The 22,715-nt window shown below is 39.5% G+C and overlaps 2 protein-coding genes across 9 annotated transcripts in view; one reads left to right on the top strand and one right to left on the bottom strand.

Moving 5' to 3' along the window:
* Window positions 1-14,631, top strand: part of baiap2a (BAR/IMD domain containing adaptor protein 2a) — a 54,704-nt gene extending 40,073 nt beyond the window's left edge. Inside the window, exons 7-15 of one of the 5 annotated variants that reach the window (XR_006012666.1) lie at window positions 4,036-4,188; window positions 5,454-5,696; window positions 5,907-6,138; window positions 6,271-6,472; window positions 6,572-6,640; window positions 6,727-6,880; window positions 7,091-7,128; window positions 9,239-12,697; window positions 13,191-14,631. Coding sequence is in view for 4 of the 5 variants with exons in the window: in XM_042005534.1 (XP_041861468.1) it covers window positions 4,036-4,188; window positions 5,454-5,696; window positions 5,907-6,138; window positions 6,271-6,472; window positions 6,572-6,640; window positions 6,727-6,880; window positions 7,091-7,128; window positions 9,239-9,323 (1,176 nt within the window). In the remaining variant the exon portion in view is untranslated. Of the gene's footprint in view, window positions 1-4,035; window positions 4,189-5,453; window positions 5,697-5,906; window positions 6,139-6,270; window positions 6,473-6,571; window positions 6,641-6,726; window positions 6,881-7,090; window positions 7,129-8,947 lie in introns of all 5 variants that reach the window. The other 4 variants (XM_042005562.1, XM_042005544.1, XM_042005534.1 and 1 more) reach the window with 4 other exon arrangements.
* Window positions 14,632-14,718: 87 nt separating this feature from the next.
* Window positions 14,719-22,715, bottom strand: part of aatka (apoptosis-associated tyrosine kinase a) — a 29,487-nt gene continuing 21,490 nt past the window's right edge. For 3 of the 4 annotated variants that reach the window (XM_042005011.1, XM_042005028.1, XM_042005036.1), the window contains 9 exons: window positions 22,515-22,602; window positions 22,247-22,380; window positions 21,609-21,693; window positions 21,388-21,509; window positions 21,001-21,150; window positions 17,000-20,333; window positions 16,768-16,915; window positions 16,459-16,662; window positions 14,719-16,265 (listed from right to left, as the gene is read on the bottom strand). In XM_042005011.1, coding sequence (XP_041860945.1) covers window positions 16,237-16,265; window positions 16,459-16,662; window positions 16,768-16,915; window positions 17,000-20,333; window positions 21,001-21,150; window positions 21,388-21,509; window positions 21,609-21,693; window positions 22,247-22,380; window positions 22,515-22,602 — 4,294 coding nt within the window. In that variant the 3' untranslated portion in view covers window positions 14,719-16,236. The remainder of the gene's footprint in view (window positions 16,266-16,458; window positions 16,663-16,767; window positions 16,916-16,999; window positions 20,334-21,000; window positions 21,151-21,387; window positions 21,510-21,608; window positions 21,694-22,246; window positions 22,381-22,514; window positions 22,603-22,715) is intronic. The other variant, XM_042005019.1, reaches the window with a different exon arrangement.

The raw sequence follows: 22,715 nt of genomic DNA, 5'->3' as shown, positions 1-22,715 counted from the left end.
CTTAGGCTGTATGGTCAATTTGGCCCATCTGTGCAAAGGAAAGATCTCATCCGACTGTGGACTCATAATACAGAGTCAGTTAGCAGGGAAAAGAAAAAAAATCAATCTCCCTTTCTTATTTTCAGCCTGCTCACTTTCACTGATCATATCACAGCTGTGGGTGTGTGAGAGAGAAGTCAACTCGTTTGTGTCCGAGTCCCACAGGGAGAGCAGCACACAAAGAGAAAGCCCTGCATTTCCACAAGGCCTGTAATTCACAATGACAACCACCCAGAAAAATGCTATAGGTTTTGACTAGTTATAGTGGACAGAGATAAAATATCAATAAAAGATACAAATATTAGGACAGTGTTGTCTCCCACTCAAACCCATTTGTGAAGCAAAAGAAAAGTTGTTACTAAATTTTCTTGTTCACCTGTTTTGTCCTTTTTTTTTTCCAATAAAAGTGAAAATCTGAGGACAGTCTGGCAGCTGATTTAGCCACTTCTGTGTCTCTATCGCTTCCTGTCTCTCCCCTCTCCTGCCATTAGGGAACTTCCATTGTGCTTTTGTATCAATGGGTAAAGTCTGCCGAAATGCTTATCACTTCATTATGTAGTTCATTGGGTACCAAAGTACTATAGAAATGGGTTTTTAATCTAGATATAATAACGGCATTGTGATGTTTGATTATCTCAGGGTTTCTACAGCCTATAGTCATAAAACTGAGGAAAAAGAAAAGGAAAAAAAATCTGATCTGGGGTGCATATCCAGAAGAAAGGCAGCAGGTACAATGAATACTGTAAAACACAAGCAGATACCATACATGTAGCTACTTTGTTTTGTGCTCTGGAGCATCACAGTGCATTTCCTTTGAATTCAAAGAGTGCTGTTGATGAAGAAACACAAACAGGAGACCTAAGCAGCTCTGAACTATGCAGGGAAATGCGTTGGAATCCCCATCGGAATACAACATAGTATAAACAGTTTTGCTGCTGTGAACCCTGGTGTATTCTTCACTCTTCAAATGGTGTGAAAGCCTCCCCTCCCAGTTGCTTGTAATTACTGCAAAATGTGTTAGTGTGCAGTGTAATGGTGCACTGCTGTGTTGGGATTTTGTCCTGAATATGTCAGTGTAGACATCCTGAGAGGCAGTAATGCTGATCAGTTAAAGCCTGAATATAGGAGCAGCACTAAAGTGTAGCAGGTTTCATTTATATTCTTAACCTTTACAAAACAAGTCATTCCAGCTATGGTGTAATCTGAGGTCACTCAGATATAATAGTGGCTGCTGTCTGCTTGAGCTTTTCCCGCTGCACTTATTGTCTTGTGTTACTTTGGTGACCTTTTGAATGGTTAGAGAATGGGGCCATGTTGATTTGACAAGAGGCAAGTACACACTCGCTGAGCTGCTTCTTTTAGTGTTTGTTAGAGGTGTTGCAGAGGCCATCAGACTGTGAGTCAGAGACTGCAAAAACAAAATGGGTCACTCCACCTGAGAGACAGAGGGACAGCTACTTTGGTTGTAATATTTTAAAGAGCTGTTACACTGCATGGCTTCCTGCAACCAAACACCCATTCACAAATGCTTGACTCTAAAGCACCCAGCTGTGTGTTTCCCAGACATTTCTGCAGTACAGCATGTTTCTCTCCTCCCTTCATTCTTCTCTCCTCTGTTCTCTCTGCAGTATAGAGTATGACTCATTCCAAATCAGAATCGCTATCTTTATATATTTCAGAGGAAAGATAAAGACAGAAAAAGAAAATCAACTTGGCAGCTCTTGTTGTAAATATAAACTCACCTTGCCGTGAGGATGCGCAGGCTTATAACTGAACACTGTTTGTAAAGATCAACAGCCGCCAACAAAACCTGTTTCAAAGCAGTTTATTTAAGATAAATATGCATAGAGAAGCAGATTAAAATCCCACTCCTCTCTCGATAGAAGAAATAAATTGATCATTCTTGTATCCTTCCTGTTCTGTTACACAACTTGGCTCTATGAATTTGTTTTGTTGGTAGAGTTCTTCCTGGACAAATGCAAACAATCATCTTTCAAACAGTCGAGCAACTTAAAATGTCTCTCCACAGTCAACTTACCGCTTGCCCTCTGGCAGTGGGAAACTAGCATGCTCTGGTGGTAACTAAATGAAATGCATTTGCATTGTGGTGCGGTGGCACAACCGGAGCTTTAGATGCTGCAGGAAGGAACCTCAGCTTTGTAAATTTCATTGGCTCCAATGGCATATAATGAAAAGAAAAAAAAAAAGAAAACATTTTGAAATATCTGAATGTGAAGAACTGATTATCACACTGTAACATCAACAGAAACAGCAGCAATGTGTTTTTCCTTTAGCGACTAAAACTCAATTCAAAATAAATGACATGCACAGTCTTATTCCCAGTGTTTGATTATGTGACAGGGTTTTGGAGTCACACGGCACTATTTAAGGGTAATATTTTTCTTCATAAGCATTTGGAAAAAATATACTCAGTGGTTTCTTTAGACAAGCCAAATGTATCCATCTAAAATAACATGTTCCGTGTTTCTGTTGGATTAAGGATGAATGACACCCTGGCAATAGCTTCAAACATGCCAATACCCCAAAGAAGAGTTCAGTTAACATCAATTCAATGCAAGTAAATATAACTTTCTCTTTTAGGTCAGTATTCATCAGCAGATGGTAATAAAACCATGAAACTTGACGGGTTGACCTACTTTTGACTACAGTATCTAAAACTCTTGCTTACCAATATGCAAAATCCCCAGTTTTGCTAGTACAGCATCTAACATGTGCACTTACAGGCTCATAAAAGTATTAAAATGCACTTTCTCACTATTACTATTGTTACACACTCTTCTCAGCCATGGTACCACATGCTGTTTTATTAATTCACATCCATTTTTAAGATAAACGATCAAATTAAACTGGGAAATATAAAATGGAGCTGACATTAAAATGCTTTTACCAAGCATTTTTTTTCATGAACTTTACCTGACTTGTTTTGTTTTTTTTGTCTTCACCAACTTCTACATGAAAGAGGTGAAGGAGCTGACATGCAATTTCAAATCTGCAGTCTGCGCCAGAGATTTGGTTTCTGTGTCATTAACCAAAAAGAAAACTGACTTTGAAATCATAGCACTTTTCTAAACATTACATTTTGTTATTATTCACGCCGTTGTGGTCCCATTACTTCAATGGGTAATGGTGCTTGTTGTGCCATCTTTTTCTCATCTATCAATGACGAGTATTCAGTCCCTGTTGTAAGTCTCCCTGACAGTAAATGGCTGTTGTTCACGTTAACTCTGACATGTTTAATATTTGTCTCTCTCTTAAACACACACACACACACACACTCTTTTAGAAATAAACCTGGTTCTTTCGACATATACATTATTACTTTGTGTTAGTTGTGGTCAGTATACATTTCCAGCTTTTATGGAGCCCTTACTAAGACAAACCAACAGCTCTTGCTGTGTTGCCATTAACACACCTATTATCTGTCATCAAATGTAAAAATTGATTAGTGGGTCATTGTGGGAATTTCCTGTTTCACACCACAGGATCCTCAGTATTAATTGTTTACTTTCATGGTTCTCTGCAGAGTAAACTAGCCAAAGTCACCCAGTAAGATGCTCTCCCTGCACAGCTAATACTGTCGGGGTGCGCTTAACCTCTAATTGCTTCAGTGGAGCTGTGCAGTGATTGGCAGAGCAAGATTGTGCTGAAAGCTCCTTGGTGGGATGGTGTAAAATGGAGTGACTGTGAAGTATTGTTTAGGTGTTGGCTAGTTGTTTGGACCTTTTCATTTTAGAGCTTCTCGTCATTTGTCTCACCTATTAAATGTGATAAATGATGTGGATTTTTCTTTCTTTTGTACACTTGTGTTCGATTTACTGTAGATCAATAAGAAAAATGTATTTCTTGTTGAATCAGTTCTAACAGCAATTATTGTTTGAAATAAAAAAAAATAGAAAAAATGTTTCACTGATTCCTAATTTGTGATTCTTTTCTTTGATTTACTAACTTTTTTTTGTTTTTTTTTCCCTCCCTCAGTTTGTGGAGACCATTAGCAGTAAGCAAACAGAGTTGGACACCTTCATCGCTGAGGGATACAAGACAGCTTTGTCAGAGGAGCGTCGCAGGTACTGCTTCCTGGTGGACCGTCAGTGTGCAGTGGCGAAAAACAGCAGTGCATACCATGGCAAAGTAAGGACTATATCCTTATTTAAAACAAACTAAGAGACATACAATTCAAAGATATATTGACTTTGACTGCTCACAGGGGCATCTTCCATTGAAACATTTATCAAGACTGTGGACAATGCCCTATGTGGCCATATGTGAAAGTATAATCCATCATCATCCATTTTAAGCATCTGGTTGACTTTATGTGTAGAGGACATATTAACTTCATAAAAGACTAGTAGAAAAAATAATCAAAGTGCTCAGTTCAAGGTAAAATAAATGAAATAAAACAAAGATAATTTTGAACAAATACCCCAAACTGCTGCAAAACCATTTTGTTTATAAAAGCTTCTAAAGAATCTTAATACTGGCTTGTTTTTTCACCTTGCTGCTGACATTTGAGCTTTAAAAAAACAATAAAAAACTGCTTGTGTCTTATAATAAAAGGTAAAATGGGATTATTGAAGAAGGATTTACATATAAATGCATGTTGTTGTTGTTGAGTGTGTGCTTGTATGTTTGTGTGGTGTGTTCTCCAAATGCTTGCCTACCCATTTCTCAAGAATATCAAATTCATGGTTAATTGAATACATCAGTCACCTGGGATTACTGGTGGGTGAGAACTGTCAGCCTGAAGATGTGACTGGACCAGAATGGTATACTGTATGTGTGTATCGACTGCTGCCACTTTTTCTCTTCTGCTGCTGTTCTCTCTCTCTCTCTTTTTTTTCTCTCGCTCTCTCTTTTCCTTTAACAAAGAGTCTGGTCATTAATCAGGATGGAGGTGTGTGTAGAAAGTGTTCACCTTCAAGAAAACTGAACACTCTCCCAAAGGGGTTCTAGTGTGTGTGTGTGTGTGTGTGTGTGTGTGTGTGCACAGAACATCTCTGTGTTTTATCAAGGGGGAAAAAAGACTTAAGAGCTTCAAATTAGTACTTGTAAAGGGACAAAGTGGAGTTTTTGTAAATTTTTGCATCATACACTCACATGTCTATGCATAGTTGAAGAAAGAACAGCTGTGTCCTCAGGCTGAGAGATGCTGCAGTGGGTAGTTCGATTGTATGATGGTCAGCTTCACCCACGCAGCACATTATCATAGCTACACAAAGGGCAGTGATCAAGGATACACTGTGAGGAAATATCTTTGAGAACTAAATGTTTTGAAGGAGAAGAATGACAAAACTGAACATTAAAGAGGAATTGCCCAGCTTATCTTTTTTAGTGGTCACTTAATGGTTATTTTTCTTTTAGTCCTGCACTTTTTCATACATTTCCCCTTCTTTCAGGGTAAAGACCTCCTGACTCAGAAGATCCCAGTGTGGCAACAGGCCTGCTCAGACCCCAACAAGCTACCAGAGAGGGCCATGCTGCTGGCCCAGCAGATGGGCTCTAGTGCACTTGGGGGAACAAGTCCCCTGCACACTTCCAAATCCAACCTGGTGATCTCAGACCCTATTCCCGGGGCTCAGCCTCTTCCTGTTCCCCCAGAGCTGGCTGTCTTTATGGGTAGTGGCCTTGGACACCCTGGGGTGAGGAACGAAGTGGTTGATTATTGCCTTGTTTCTTACATATAAATTAGAAGATGACAGAACAGTGTTTCAAGTTTAGCTCTCTGTATGTACTGTCAGTGTTTTATTGCTATGATGATAAAGTTTCATCTTTTTTTTAAACAATTCATATATAGTTAAATAAATAAAATATACTTTTACAAAATTACTGAATTCTGCTGTTTTTTTCAGAGGCTGATAGGCCCTGATGGCATGTCCATGGTCAATGGAACAACAGGAGTCCACGGAGAGGAATACTGGGCAGATGGGGGAGCGATGTCTGTGTCCCAAGTCAGGCCTTCATCCCCTCAGACCCAGGCACAGGGCCAGTCCCAGGCCCAACCTCAGAGACAGGTCAGCGATGTCTACTCCAACACTCTCCCTGTCCGCAGGCCTGCCCCTGCCAAAAATAAAAACCCAGTGGGTAAGATATCCAGTCACTTTTTGAACTTGATTTTTCATTAGCACCCCAGAAAAAGTAAAATGTTTCAACACCAAAGCTATATCTGTTGTTTTATAAAGATGAGCTATCATTCAAGAATTAAAATCCCAACAGGAGAAACGCGGACTCTGCCTAGGTCCAGTTCTATGGCAGCAGGACTGGAAAAGAATGGACGCTCCCGTGTCCAGGCCATTTTCTCCCATGCTGCAGGAGACAACAGCACCCTGCTCAGCTTCTCCGAGGGAGATGTCATCACCCTGCTAGTGCCTGAAGCTCGTGATGGTTGGCACTATGGAGAGAATGAGAAAAACAAGATGTAAATAATATATTTTTTTTATATTTGTTTGAGGCCACACTGAAAGGATTGCCTCAAGCAATTAAAGCTCACACATTGAAAGATCTGCTCCTTTTCCAGGCGTGGCTGGTTCCCCTTTTCCTACACACGTGTGTTGCCTGAAAGTGACAATGAGAAGCTCAGAGTGAAGTATGTGGCACTTTTCATAAACTCTGTGTCAACTTAATCAGCAAAAATGAGTAAAGTCTGAGATTACTGTTTCCTAACATTTCCAGCCTGCACCATGGGAAAAGCAGCAGCACAGGGAACTTGTTGGAGAGTGACGCATCTCTGCCCACACCTGACTATGGCCTGACTGCCCGACTGCTGGCACAAAGCCTTGCGCAGACCCGCCCACGCCCCTACAGCATGGCAGGCTTTGGCCCACAGGTAACATGTAGTGCCCAGGGATTGTACAGTTTAGTTAATTCACAGTTTGTATCTGATTTTAGTGTTGCATAATTCAATCTGAGGAACCCTCAAGTAACTGATAATTAAACTGTTGCTGAAGTCCTGCTGCCACCTAGTGGTTTTATTGAAATGTAGCATGCACTTCAGTGCCAGATTTTACTCTCATGAAAACTTTTTTTTTTTTTTTAGCCTGCTATTGAGGATTATGATGGTCGCTTTGCCACAAGGTAAGTGATTTATCTGCTCTACTCACCAAGTTTGACAGATACTGTATGACTGTCCCTGCCAAAGAAGGAACCACCAGATGCTGTCAGTTTACATTAACAGGACATCACTGGCATTATAATAGGCAGCAGGCCTCTGCTCAACATGCACAGTTAGTCAAATATAATTTTATTTTCACTTTTTTTCTCTATGCATACAAGAACATTTTATCTAAGAAAGAGTTTGATATTTTAATTGTGATATTTAAAGATGCATTTGTCTCATAGTGCAGTGCAAATTGTGGTAGCAAGGTAGTTGCAATTTGTTAAAGCAAGCAATAGATAGAATTTGAGTTGGCTCAGTTATGTTTTTCATAAAAGAAAATCTGAGAAGTCTAAATTTATATCTAAATAATTTTTTTGATAATTTATAATTACATTTTTCTTCCATTGTTTCTTTATATTTCCTTGTGTTAGCATACAATGGTGAAATATGTAGAAACCAAAGCACTTTCAACCATGTTTATGACAGTAATTGGATTCAGGTTGCAACTCATGCTATTTTATTTTATTTTAATATTTTTTATTATCTTATTTTATTATTTTATTTTATTATTTTGTATTATTTTATTATTTTATTTTTATAAATAGGGTAGTTTTTCTTGGTTTGTTTGTTTTAAAGTTGATTATTTGAGCAAAATACTTCCTTCGTTTTCTCAGACAGAGCATAGCTTTTTTTTTTTTTTTTTACAGCTGTTTACCAGATAAATTGGCATTTTTATTTAAAAGTTGATTGGATATCAGTAATCAGAGTGATTGCTGTGGTTTTTTGTAGATAGTTTTAGGTTTTAATGGAAGATACTGAGAGCAATTCTTCTTAATTGCTGTAGTTTATACCATTTTCAAAAACCTTTTTTAGTTTTTTGCTCACTGTTTATTTTAAATATTTATACTATGTTTGCTTCATCTTTTACTCTTTGCTCTTACTCACATCACTTTAATTAAATAAATATTTTTATTATTGGTATTATTGCAGTCTAGCAGGGTCAGTGTCTATTTTTTTTCATCAGAGTGCTTTTCTCTAGTATTTTGTAGCTGTATCATATCAAGTCCTTGCTGACTCTCAGGGTTGTGTGAGGTGCAGGTCAGAAAAAATGCTGTGCCTTTTTCTGTCCAATCAGGAAGTACATCCCTCCATATATGTATATAAATGTTTGTGATATGGTAAGCGTGTGTGTGACAGAGAAAGAAAAATGACCTGGAGTGATGCATTTGTATTGGTGTCTGGTGGAGTACATGTTGTGACAGTAGGCATCATGCTGATTTCATCTCTTGTCATTACTGCTTGTTAGCCTGGGGCTTTCAGCACCAGAGTCAAGCTGTTACGCATACTCCTGTCTGCTCTAAATGTGTTTTATTTTTCTGTATCAGTAATTTGAAACTATGCTGTCGTGCAGGGTGTATTCACCCAAACAGACTAATACTACGTCCTTCTAGCTAAGGAGATGACTTGACGATTCCTCATCAACAGCGACTCCTTGATTTTGTCTAACCTTTATTGTCTAGTAGAAGCAAACACGGACTGAAAATGTTGTTGATCTGTGCCACAATTACAAACCAGCAAGCATTTCTGTATACAAGTGTTGATGAGAGAATTCAAAGTCTAATCTTCCTGATTTCGGCGGGTGTGTTTGGAGTGTGTAGGTGGGGCAAGGTAGATTTCCTGCCCCTATCCACACTTCTCCTAAACTCCACTCTGCCTCCTTGTGCCTGTCTTTGTCTCTCTCCATTTCTCTCTGAGTGTGTCCGACCTGGCAAGCTTCCTTCTCTCTTTGTTCCACAGTGACAGTCCTGATGGCAAATTGATTTCGACTGTGTGAGAACAGACATAAAGACAGAAACAGACAGCTCCGGATAGCACAGGGGCCTCTTCCTCCCCATCTTTCCCTCCTCTTAGTCTCCTTCCTGTCCGCTTATCTCCACCTCTCCTCCTTCTGCCTCCACACACACCCCTTCTTCGAATGGAAGAGGCCAGTTTCATCCCTCCTTTCTGTCCTCTCTTCCTCCCCGGGTTCCTCCTTTCCTCCTTCTGTCCGTCCCTGGGTGCTGCTGCTGGTGGCGTCGGTGTGGACAGTAGCGGTTGGTGGGTGGAGGATTGCATTGAGCGAGAGAGCCAGAGTGGGGCCTACCTGCTCGGCATGCAGCGATATGGACTCTGAATTTGATCATAGTCCACCATCACGGACTGATCTCTCAAGAGACTGCCTTTGCTACTGCTTGTCTTTCATGCATGTACATGGTTGTGTCATTTTGTCAAAACTAAAAGACATGTTCATGTACTGTACAAGTGCCAAAAGACTTCAATGTCGTTGTACTTAAGCCACTGACTGAATGGCCTTTTTAAGCACATGTGGGCCCAATATTATTGAGTTCCCACCGAACACACTCGCTCAAAAAGCTTTGTTTAAAATAAGGCTGTGCAGCAGCTTACTATGTTTCTGTTCTGAGAGATCCCATAGGTCCTGCTGTGCTTCCTCGTGTCAGTGCTAGACTTGATTTTTCGTCCAGAGGGTCTGTTATATTTGCCTTACTTTGTTTTTTTTTTTCTATTTAACACATTTTATGTGCAATGAAGCAAATTTTCACAGTTTCTAGAACATACAGTATATATATCTATGAAAAATTGTTTCCGACAGTCTGCAAATTTGCTCCCTCATTTAAAAAAAGAAAAAATAAAAAAAAAGTTTGTGCTCATTTAAACTTTTCACCAGATAGGCACCTTTTTTGTCATTCCTGGCTGAAAATACCACCAGATTTTTTGGTTAAATAAAATGCCTCGATCCAATATTCTGCAGGTTTTTGTTGTTTGTTTCTTTTTTTTTTTTTTTTTTAATTTCCTTAAAGCTATAGTGCATTTGGAGGAGAATGTCACTACCTGCTGTGACTTGCTGCCCAATGTAAGAAGTGCAGACAAGACTTGTGCATGTACCAAAGTGAACCAACCCTGTCATTGTCTTTTTCACTGCAAGAAACCTAGTTGTATGATGTATGTTGCCACCATGCATTTGATCTTTAAAATCAGCTGTCACTTGCTTAACTCAACGGATTTCCCTAAATGTTCATTTGCTATTAACAAGAGAAATTGGTTGTCATGCTGGTTACTATTTTAGTCAAATGTTAAAATAAAGTGCCACTCCTTCATCTGGGTACAGCTCCACGAACATTTATTATTTCAGCCTAGGTGAGTTCTTCCAAAAATATAAAATTCTGGACCCCCTGATTGCTTGATAATCTAAATACACAAACTCTGATAATAAAGAGGATAGTTATTTCATCCAAACAACCTAAGACACATCTAAGTACCCTACTTGTGTAGCTCTGATAGATGCCATTAGCCCTAACTTTCAATTAAATTCAGGTTTGTTTGTATAATGACAATTCACAACAAGCATAATCACAAGGCATGTTCACAGATACAGTCCAATGTGATCTAATTATTAACCAGTTAAATCAGTTTCATTCTAATCTAAATGTCATACATATAATGCAAATTCTTAAAAAAAATCCTCACCAAGGAAGCTACCAGATCACACTGAATCAATCCTCCATCCTGAGCATGCACAATTTCGCAGGCAACTACCTAGGAACTACCGTTTAAGAGGACGCCACCTCCATCAGAACCAGGCTTAGGAAGAGTGGCCATTTTCCTCAACCACGACCACACATTTTATAAATATTTTCTGTCAATCTTAGTTGTCTTTTTTTTTCTTTATTTAAGCAGATAAGTCAGTTAAGAACCAGTTCTTATTTACAGTGACGACCTGGGCCAGGGGCAACAATAAAACCTACAGTAGGTCTTAAAAAAATGTTGTGACTTAAATTACAAAGTATTAAATACAATATACTTAGTTTTATAATGTTAGAAAAAATGCAATAAAACAGCAATTCCAAACATTGAGGTGCAGTTAATAACGAGCAATGATGACCAGCGATCACTTTTTGCAATAAGTTTGTAAAAGTTTAAGAATCTGTTGTAAAAGGTTCCAGTCATTAGAAGCTAAAAATTAGAATGTGAAACGACCAAAGGCTGTGTGGGCTTTTAAAATAATTAAGTTAAGGTAGTTAGTGGAGCGTAACTTGCAATCACTGTTAAAGTAAAATGAATAAAGAGTGAAGGTGAGCAGGGGTTTTGCAAATATTAAGGTTTTAAAAATAAACAGATGCCAATAAATCAGCTTCCAGGAGTGAAGTGATGGCCAGTTGACATGAGAATACAAATCACAGTGATGCGTTCTGAAGGGAACTGGTATCAAAGACAGTATGGTACCAGCTTAATGAGGAGGCTCTTAGCAACATGTCTTTAAAAATATATCACCATAATCAGTCAATGGGAGAACTGACATTTTAACCAACAAGTATTTTGCAGAGTTTGTGAAAGAAGTGTAGGTGTTATGAAAGCAAAGCAATATATAACATTATGAAATCAGGATTTAGTTTTTTATAGATTTATGTTACCCCACAGAGATCACATCTCACATCAGGCAGCAACTCGTATCCAATGGTGACAGGATCTATTATATTAAGTTGGGTATCCTCAATGACAGCTGTGAATTAGTTATAGGTTAATTTATAACCACAATTTTTGCAGCTTTCAGTGTTATTTATGATTGTACTCCCTGAGTGGCTGTGTAGTTTTTGGTATTTTCTTTAAAGAAAGAAAGAAAGAAAAAAACACTATGAATACTGTCCTTGTAAAATATTTCCAAAAAAAAAAAAAGCCTACTGATTAGTTGAAGTGTTTATATTATGCATGCTGTTGAGCGAAACCAGAAAATGTGACACTGAAAATTGACCTTGAATGTATGGTGACTTTTTACAAAGGTATTCTCAATAAAATATCTCTATATATTAATAAACAGTCTGGTCTGACAAAATCTGTTTTGCCAGCCATGTGGCATTTTCAGTTATTTAAAAGTTACAGCTCTGAATTGAATTACTCAATTTATTATTTCATTTTACTTCAATTACTTCACATAAACCCTTTTGTGAATCATCTGAAGTCACGTGTCCTGTGCATGCTGTTTCTTCCCTGCCCTGCCACAAACACCCATAGCATCTGTGTGCTTTCATTGTGTTTAAAACAAAGTGTGCGAGGTGGTGTTTCGTACAGTATGAATATTGTGAGTATCTGAAATTTTATTGCCTGCCTTTCTTCGTCTTTGGTTGTGTCTTACTTTTTGTTTGTGTTTGATTTATATTTAGGTCAGAAAATTAACACGTTTTTCCAGATACACCTTCTTGTGTAGTTTATTGGTTTATTCCAATTTGTCACTGTTATGGCGTGTAGTTTGAAAAGGAGTATAGTTTTGCATATGGCATGTTGAGCATGAAGTGTGTACTCCCTGTTTTGCATCCTTCATTGTTATGAATTATTATCAACCTATGGTATGTTCATCTTACATCAGACTAACAAGTGTCCTTACAAATTGTGACCCATGCATGATCTGAGAGATGAGCCATTCAAACCCAAAGGTTCTTTTTACCTTCCAGTTTGGGTCCAGAATTGTCCCGGTTCTGAGGGAACAGGACCTCCGTAAGTCACCAGTCTCCATCGCCTCTCAGCCAATCACTCACCTTTTATCTTCTCTCTTTTAATGCCTGGTCCTTTCTTTTGTCACTGGCTGTTTGGCTGTGGTTAGATGCTGGAAATCACTGGTCTTTTCTGTCATTTGGCCTCTATGGATGTGGCAGCGTATGATTGTCAATCCAGCAGGCCTTGGGTTGTGCTTCGGATCTTGTCTGTTTTTTCTTTTTCTTTTTTAAGTCACATAACATACAGAGATGACACTAACCCTGCATGCATGCATAAAAACTATACAAACTGTTTTTCCATTTTATTCTACAAGTTTTTTCATCTCGTGCTTGCTAAATCTCACAAAAGCCCAATTATCTCCTTGACTTACTGTAAGATATTAAGAGGTTTCTTTGGGTGTAATTACATATAATTGACCATGTGTGTGTCTGTAAATCATCTATGTTCATGCTAACTGCAAGTGTTCCTTGTCTCACCCCTCCTCTCCCTGCAGTGACCGATCCTTGGAGGTCTTCCTCCGGCCTACCTTCTCTGATGACCGATCTGCACCGATCTACTACTAGCAGCCTGCTGTCCACTTTATTTTTTTCACTCATGGGCACTCTTTTTTTTTTTTTCTTTTTTCATTAAAGGTAAACAATGGCCATCACTGGCATGTTTCATTGTTATTGCAGGCGGGCCCATATGTGACTTTGTGTAAATAAGTCACTTCAATGAACATTTTACACTATTAAGAATTTAGTCTCTTTGCTCAGGAAATTAACTCCAATAATTTCCTATTTATGTTTTGCAGCCACTTTCATCATTATTGAATGTATCAGCCTGAACATTCAAAAGCAAGTGTATCTATAGATTTTTTTTTTGTTGTTTAGATGGATGAGGAATTTGACTGGTGATGAAATCAACACTACACTTCTATTATGGGATTAGTTTGTTTTCTTCAACGCTATACACTGTAAATTGTATTGGGAGTGAAGTCGCGCTCTGCATTATGTGAGAGCTGAGGGTGAGCGTGAGATGATTGGTTGAAATCAGTGCATCACTGGGGTGTGAATGAAAGATTGGAAGTTTGTCAGTAAACTATAATTCTGCTTTTGTTAGGTTATGTAGAAGTTTATATTCACTAGTTGTGATACAGTACACCCAGATTTTCAATGTGGGAACTGTGCCTTCTACATGTTTTTTTTTTAACATATGATAATATTGTTAAACCTATTGTTCTATAAACTGCTTTAAGGGGACACACAGCACGGTTCTACATATATTTTTTTATAATCCTGAAAGTGTTAAAAGGATTATTTCACCTTTTATTCTGTTTTTTTTTTTTTTTTTGTTTTGTTTTTTGCTTAAGCAAGCTTTAATACTGAGCAGTTGCAATCCCACAGAAATACTCAAGTATATTTTGAATTGTCAGTCTTTTATTCTATTTGAATTTCAGCAATATTTAAGCTGTCAGAGTTTAAGTAGAGGTGGCAAAGAGTTTAGAGGAAATGCTACATAATGTTTTTTTTTTTTAATACGTTTAGCTTTGAGGGAGTGGTAGTTTATCAGATAAGGTACAGTATTATCGTAGCTTTTGATCATTCGTTCTCAGTATTATGCAGCACATTCATCTGGGAAACGAGCTGAGGCATCTATATATAGGATGTAGTCTAGGGATACATTTGAAATTTAAAACAAAATGTGTATGAATGTCTATGTGAATGAAAAGTCATCCTGAAAAGTCTTTTTTTTTTCTCCACAGAGAAGAAACTTACACTGAGTGATGTGATCTTGCTTATTTTAGTGCTCATCTGGGTTTTTTTTTTTTTTTTTACTTTTATATAGCTCATCCTCTCCATTTCTCACCTTTGTCCTGTTTATATTATATCTGTACTGTACAGAAAATGCAAATAAATTATCTTGTCCAAAATAAATTTAAACATGCACAAATATTATCCTTTACTGGTTATTTTCAAGAAAACTGCAATTCTCTGACATCTGAAGATACAAAAATATCACAGACACAAAAGGAGAAAAAAAAAGGGACTTGGATTTATTTGTTTGGATAATACAACAGCCATGAGTGAGGGACCAATGGAAACAGAAATGGTGTTACAACTGGTGCATAGACCAACCCACCTCATCTTCTCCATAGCTGTCTGCCACTTAAGCCAATGGGCTTTGTAACATCTCTTTGGCAAATTTGAGAGACCGTCATTCTGGATTGTATCTTTTAAAATGCTCATATAAAAATATGGCAATGTTTTCTTGCTTTGCACAACTTAAGAGGCAAGGTGAGAGAGAAAGGCATTGGCACTTGGAACTACAGATGGACAGAGAAGGGGAGGGAGCTGGCAATGCAGCAGTAGTAATTCAAGTCAAGCTACCTGCTACATGTAGATATAGAAGTCATACAATAGATATGTCCTTTTTTTGGATGACTTTATTCTTACACCTCACTAGGGTATTCAGCACAAATATAATTATATGAGATAATTTGTAGAAAAGATACATAAAGATGACTGAAATCTCATTTATGACTGGCCTGCCTAGTCTAACGCTACTGAATTGTGTGGAAACACCTTTCTGTTTATCTGATGTCATTTTGTTGCTGGATGAATCTCTTTTTAATTAAACAAATATGTTATAGTGAAACAAATCTGTCACTGGCACTATCAACAGAAGCAGGATCTCGTATGTTTGCCTATTCTGTTCCAGAATGGGGGGGAGCAACCAAGGCTTCACAAAGTGCATAATTAACCAAGATGAGTGGTGGTAGTGATTTATTAGTGGCAACACTGATTTCCATAATTATGTTTCCACTCAAAAACCACATTGAAGCCACAGAAACCCACAATCGGTAATATTTAAATGATTTGGATCATGGGGAAAATAAAGTTAAAGCACCTCCAGCTTTGAACAGCATCAACACCAGCCATGATTGGTTCAACAGTCTTTTTTGTTTCTTTGTTTTTGTTTAGAAATTCATCACAGCTTTTTAAGCAGCAATTATCAAGCATTGTTTTCTACTTCTGACAATGAGATGTAACAGTCTTAAGTTGCAAGAAAAAACCAGATCAATAGGAAGCAGATGTGCAAATGCAGCTGATGAGAGGAGCAGCTATGCAGCCTGTCATTTCACTTTTTTGTTCTTTTATTCTTCTAATTATCTTAAAATATACATATTAAAAGAACTGTAAGGTCAGTTAAAGAATTTTGTTGTATTGTTGTGTGTTCTGCTGGATAAAACTACAGATATAAGATTTATATTTCTGCAAATAGGAACTGACTTTGTATTCACCTCCTGGGGTCCTTACAATCAGGTTGCCATCCCTACAGCTATTGCTCTTTCTTTGTGAAATGAAAAGAAGTGTGTGCAAATCATTCAGGGTACTTCACTACTATATGAGGCACTGTCTCATAAAGGGCCACCTTGGTGAGATGCCCCAACATTGATAAAAAATAAAACTCTGTAAATCATTTAAATGTAATAATGCTGCTTTTCTGTGTAGAGGAGGACCAGGACCCAACCTTCTCTGGTCTCAGTTAGAGGGAACTCAATCCTTTGGATTATCTTCAGTGTTTCCTGTTGGACACAAGTTGGATGAAATTAGTTAAATAACAGAATACCATATATACCTTCCAATGACACCATTATTCAATCACCTGGTTGCACCTGGATACATTTCTCATCTTCTAATATAACTTTTCACACCTGCTGAGTAATATTTCACACTATTATGTTAATGATGTTTAGAGAATAAACAAACTTTACAGACCTGCTGCTGAGCCCATGTGGGGGTCGAACACATGTGTGATAGAGAATCGTGAGACCATGAAACGATTAAGTGCCACAGGGGCAGCTTTAGGAACCTCAGGGCTGTTGGAGATAGAAGTAGGTGAGGATGGAGGCTCGGGGCTGTTGTGAGGTGATGAAGGATTGGGTTTAAAGGAGTGGTCATCTTCCCATTCATAACTCCCACCTGAATCCACACAGATCACAGACAAAAGGTAACTATAGGGATAAATCTAGGGTAAAAACAAAAAGGGAAAATAATATTAAAGTCAGTAGAATTCTGTGTCTTCACCTTCATCCGAGTTGTTTCCATCTGTTCCCTTAGTAACACAGGGAGTTTCACAGGACTGAGGTTCGAGTTCTGAGTCTGAAGATTCCTGAACACTCGTCTCTACTCCTGCGCAGAAGGAATAGTCAGCCAGTTCTCCAGTGGGGCTCTCCTGGAAGACACGAACACCAATTAAAAAATTAAATTGTTAGAAGACTACAAATTGAATACAAAGTGTGCAACTTTGATCAATTACCATTTTCCATACCTGGTCAAAAAGAAACACTGTAACGTCGTCAAAAAAGGACACAGCTTTCTTCTTCCTTTCCAGCTCATCGCAGAAGGACTGGGTGAGCAGTGTGGGCATCTTCAGGAGGCTGCGGAGGTGTCTTGCCCGGCTGCAGTCACTTACCACCACTGGCACTGTGGTGAAATCCTCCTCACTTTCCTCACTGTCTTCCTCTTGAATGTTGTATGTTCTCAGCTCTTCATCAGATTCACTGTCATCTGAGTCCTCTTCATCCTCCGCCTGCTCCAGCGGAGCTCTTACATCTTCTCCACAAAGCTCCAACAATGACGAAGAAGTGGAAAGGTCATGAGGACCATTAGATTCTTCACAAAAGCTGTCGCATTCCTCTGCATCTATGTCCTCAAAATCTTCCTCATTTATTCTCACACCCTCCCCTCTGTCCTCTGTGTCTTCGTTGACATGACTGTACTCAGGCAGCTCCTCCTCCTCTGTGGATCCATCACCATTTTCACTTTCTTTACGGGTATCATCTCTGTAATCAGTTAAAGTGCAACCAGACAGCAATGACTGTATGGGGGAGCAGTCTTCTGGCCTCCCGCTCCCCTCTTCGTGGTTTGCCGAGGCCTCTTGGACAGCCGAAGAGGGTTCTGACCCAATGGATGAACTGATCTCTGAAGCGGGCTCATCCCCTGGGTGCTCTGTCTCCAGCCCAAGATCTTCTTCTGCAGGTGCAGATTCTTTGGTCAGACAGCCACCCATCTGTGGAGGAAATGGTGACAACATGGACAACCCAGGGTTGGGAAAAGAGTCGGGTGAACTAGAGTCAACCTCAGAGAGATTCACGGAAACACAACTTTTCATGTGTCTCAGATTTGTTACATTTTTCCCACAGTTGAATTGCTTTTCAACAGAATCTCCTATAGAGCTCAAAATCTCAGCAGGGCAGTAATGGTTAGCTGGACCGGCAAAGAAATTACTGCCTTCCTCCTGGGGGCTCCTTTCATTTTCAGCATCATAGTCAGAGAAATAAGCTGAGTCCCTGTATGGGTCCTTGTCAGCCAGGCCCTTTACATGGACCTCTGAGGTACTGGAAGTGCAGACCCCTTGCCCTAAACCTACCTGCAGAACAATATCAGGCTCTCCACCCAGCCTAGGGCTCCTATCACCACTTATAGGATCTCCGAGCTCTTTGAAAAAAAACTCAGGGGATTCATTGTTCTCTGTGCCATAGCCACTATCCAGAGATTTGGGCAGGATAGGCAAATTGAAGGGGTCAGGACTGAATGGCTGGTCACAAGAGCCTTCTGCTGATGACAACAGAGTGATCGTATCCACAGGTTCAGGAGTCCCCTCTGGATTCTTCTTTGGGCTGAGGTCTTCCTCCTCTATCTCAGCATAGTCAAGGTTGAAGTCAGCAAAGATCCTTGATGTTATATCTGCAATATCATCATCATCCTCACTGTAGTCTCCAAGGTCAACCAGGCAACTGCTGAAGTCTCTAACCCCAACTTCGTGATTTAACCCTCTGCTGCTTTCCGATGTGTCTGTGTAGTTTAGCCTTTTGTCTCTCAATCCAACAGATATTCCAGCTGAAACTCCTGTTTGATCAGTCTGAGAGTCTTTCAAACAGGACAGGGGCTTGATATAGCTTCCCTCAGGGTTCATCTCAGAATACACCCTCTCTCTATTTAGCAATGAATGCATTTCATGTTTCGCTTCCATTTTTTCTCCTTCTGTACCTGTGGGATACATCCTTGAGCTGGTGAAAAAATCAGTGCTTTGCAAGTTATCGACATTTACACGCCTCTGCTTTTGAGTTGTAGCCACCTCTCTTTCTTTGTGGCAAAGGTAAATATATGAGCCTAATTCAATGGATTTACAAGCAGTGCCATGACAAGAGTCTCCTCTTCTGTCTTCCATTGTTTCACAAGGCTTAGAGCTGTGGAAGGTTTTTGTGGTGGCCTTGGTTAAAGACCATAATTCTGTGTTCGTTTGAAGATCCAGATAGCTGCCAATTCCACTGCTTGTCTGCCTGCTGTCAAAGCTCAAGCTGTTATTGTTTGCTGAATGGTTTGAAATCCAGTTAGTGGCTTCTCCCTCAGAGAATAAGCGATTCTCAATTTCTCCACTTCTCTGTCGGCCCAACAACAGCCCATCATCTGTTTCTACATTAATGTCAATGTGGTTAACAATGGGTAGTGTCTTTCTGATGGGGGCTACCATATTATGGCATTTTTCATTAACCATACGACCTATGTTTGCTTCCAGATAAGGATCACAGAACCCTAAGCTTGGGCTGCTGACAACTTGTGATAAACTGCGTGGGTTTTCTAACTGGCTTTCTGGATGCAAAAGGTTTGATTGAGACTCAGGAGAGGTTTCCAGTTCAGACAAACCGGACTGGTGATGTGTCTTGCATGCTGCTGAGCCCTCCCTGTAGATTCCGTCATTGGGACTAGATGAGATGCAGTTATGAGAGTTTACAGGACTGGTGCTGGATGGATGTCTTAGCAGTGGCTGCATGCTTAGCTGGATAGTGGGACTTGAATCAGAGTCATAAGCATTTGATTTGGCATTGTCATCAGTGGACCAGTAAGCGCCAGGCTGTACCATGGACGAACTAGTTTGACTCTCAGCAGACAACCTACAGTTGCTTGCTTCCAATCCTGGACTGTAGTCCTCAATGCTCTCATCCAGCTTAATGCTACACTGCACTGGCTCCTCGATGCGAATGTAATACTCACTGCTGACAGAGGGGCTGTGGGCACTTAAAACTGGTACAACACCTGAGTGTTCAGGTTCATAATAAGATGGCGACACACTTGAGGTCAGGCTGTTAGTTCTACATTCCCCTGAGGAACTTCCTTTGCTTGAATAGTAGATGTCCTGGTAGTAGGGGTTCCCTTGGCCCAGTGGCCCACTGGTGGAGGAGGAACAGTAAGGTTGTTCAGCTCGTGCCTCCTCCCACTTGTACTCAAAGTTGAGACCATGGCTTGTCTCTGTGACAGTCAGTAGGTCATCGACTGTGTCAGAGTGAAGGCTGTCGGAGAAGTGCTCCAGTAGGGGGAAAGAGGACGACGCAGAGGAGGCCAGCTCCACTGCCTGAGTTTGGTCTGCACTGGGGACGTCGGCGGAAGCAGGTGTGAGGCTCAGGACCAGGGATGCAGCTGTGTGAGAAGTGCTGCCAAGCAAATTGGGTCTTAAAGCATTCCAGCGTTGCTCAAAGCCTTCCTCAGCTTCACTGGAGCCTTTGGCGCACAAGTATGTTACCAGAAGGTGTATTTCCTCACTGCTAGGTCTGAGATCTGGCTGCAGCCAGCAGAACTGCATAACCTCATACCTGAATAAAAAAAAAAAAAAAAAGAGAAGAGAGGGTAATAGATACAAGTTGTAACTGGGTTACTTTCAATTAACATTTACATGAATAAGTCAAAGATTGTTTTCTGTTTTCAACAATAAAGAAGAAACCAACAGGCAACAGTTAAAGAATTAATTCTACCCAACAAAGCAATTTCACGAGAACTTCAGAAGTCAGCACTTTGTAGCAACACCTGGCACATAAAAGACAATAACACATAGTGTGTATAAAGGAGGCGTAGTGCAGATGCTGACACAGACATTTGCTTTGTGTGTCAGTGTAGCCTATGTATCTTGGTACTGAGCATGTTTACTTCAGTAAGGAACAATAGTAAAAAATTAATAAGTATAAACAACATTTGGCTGGCTCCCACTGCAAAATTGAATGAGGTGATTCAATTCCTATCGACGCCAGGAGGATCATAAAGAATAGGAAGAGTATTGATCAGCTGCTGGTGCTTTCAAAAAGAAACATAGCTACAGTGCACCAGCATAAGCACAATATGATTTTAAGAAAACAAGACATTTTGACTAGTTAGAAATTAATTGATCAGGTACTTATAGGCATAATAATATCTGCAATTCATCAAATGTGGCACCAGGGACACAAATCTGAGTATATTTCCCTGGTGTGTCCAAGCATGTCTTACCAGCGGTCAACCAGGGGGAACTGGAGCTGGGGTTTGGGTAGTTTAAGCTGCTGCTCCTTCACAGCATATGTCAACACCTGCCTGTCAGAGTAGTGTCTGTATGGCTGGTTTCCCAGCTCAAACAGCTCCCAAACAGTCACCCCCAATGACCTGGAACAAGCAAAGAAGGCATGATGCTCACTGCTCAAACATAGAAATGTTCCAAACAGGTATATGATACACAGCAAAGTACATAAGGATATTAGGACAACATAACATTTTCCTGCACATGAGCTTATAACTAAATCATTGAAGTTGAAAGTATTTTAAAAATACATCAGTTTACATAAGAAAAAGTAAAATATTATAGCTGTTGTGATAACTTTGTTTTATTTTCCAGTATCTCACCATATGTTACTACTTTTGGTTTGATCAACGACTAGCAGGTTTCCATGGACCTCATCTATAAGCTCTGGTGCAATCCAGCGCAGGGGCACCCAAATTTGGTCTTGTGTTATATAGTAGTCATCCTACAGTATTAAACATAAACATATATTTGAGCACTGGTAGGGTAACAAACAGTCATATTCACACATCTTAAAAAATAGGCACTTTATCAAAAGACTGACCTTGTATCGGCTGTGAGAGAGCCCATAGTCTCCAATCTTAACCGACATTTCTGGGGTTAACAGGCAGTTTCGCAGGGCCAGGTCACTGTTGTGGCAAAGAATCCTCCAATTAACCTTCCAAAAGCAATTCAACTATTTCCACAATTCCCTTATTTCTTGTTATGTATTTTAAAGATTAAAGACTTTTTTCTAACATCTGTAAAACAAAAATGTATTTCAGTTTTGCCCTGTTTTCTAAAACTTACATTATAAAATATGAAGAAATTCTAAATACTGCACCACTACCATTAGTAAAATATATTATAAATATATAAAAAATAACATAGTATTTCACTAAATCTAAGTATATGAAGACACGCACTACAGTAAAGCATTTAGTCTAATCTCACCTCAACACGTTGAGCTCTTCATCCTTACAGTCATAGATTTGTTGCTGTAGCCACTGAACGAAAGGGGCTCACCCCCAGCAACAAAATCACTGATGCTGGAGTCTGTGTCAACTACTCAGGCAGCACCAGGATGTTGTTGCAGGGAGAGACCAGCAGGGGGCACACAGACCATTCAAGTAGAGGCATCTTCTTTATTTTATTAATATGAGGGTTGGTGAAAGTAAAGGTAGGAAGACTGATGTAAATTACCTGTGAATAAAGTTGTATTTGTGGAGGTGCTGAAGCCCTGATGCAACATCACATGCCATTTTCTGAAGGATCAATGCATCGGGAGTCTCAGACTCAGCAGCCCGGCAACTGCAAAGGTAGCTCTTCAGATCACCCTGAGCAGGAAAAGGAAATAAGGTTTTGAGGTACTTTGCCTGTACATTAGTATCATAAGCAATAAGTAAAAAAATAAACTGAGCCTGTGTTAAGGATGAATTAAACAGCAGTTTCTAATTGAATCATGTCCTACCAGGGGGAAAAATTCCATAACCAGCAGATAAGGAGTGACCTCTGTACACTGTGCCAAGCATTGCAGGAGGGCAGGATGCTGAAGGGTTCTTCAGAACAAGAAACATATAATCAGGTATTAATGTAAAAAAAACATACAATAAATAACATAATTTTTTATGTATGTATTTTTTTTACATTGTTTTCCTCCTTTAGGGAGCTT

Source organism: Melanotaenia boesemani, chromosome 2, assembly GCF_017639745.1.
Source record: "Melanotaenia boesemani isolate fMelBoe1 chromosome 2, fMelBoe1.pri, whole genome shotgun sequence".
Taxonomy (NCBI): domain Eukaryota; kingdom Metazoa; phylum Chordata; class Actinopteri; order Atheriniformes; family Melanotaeniidae; genus Melanotaenia; species Melanotaenia boesemani.
This window is presented reverse-complemented; position numbering and strand designations above follow the sequence as displayed.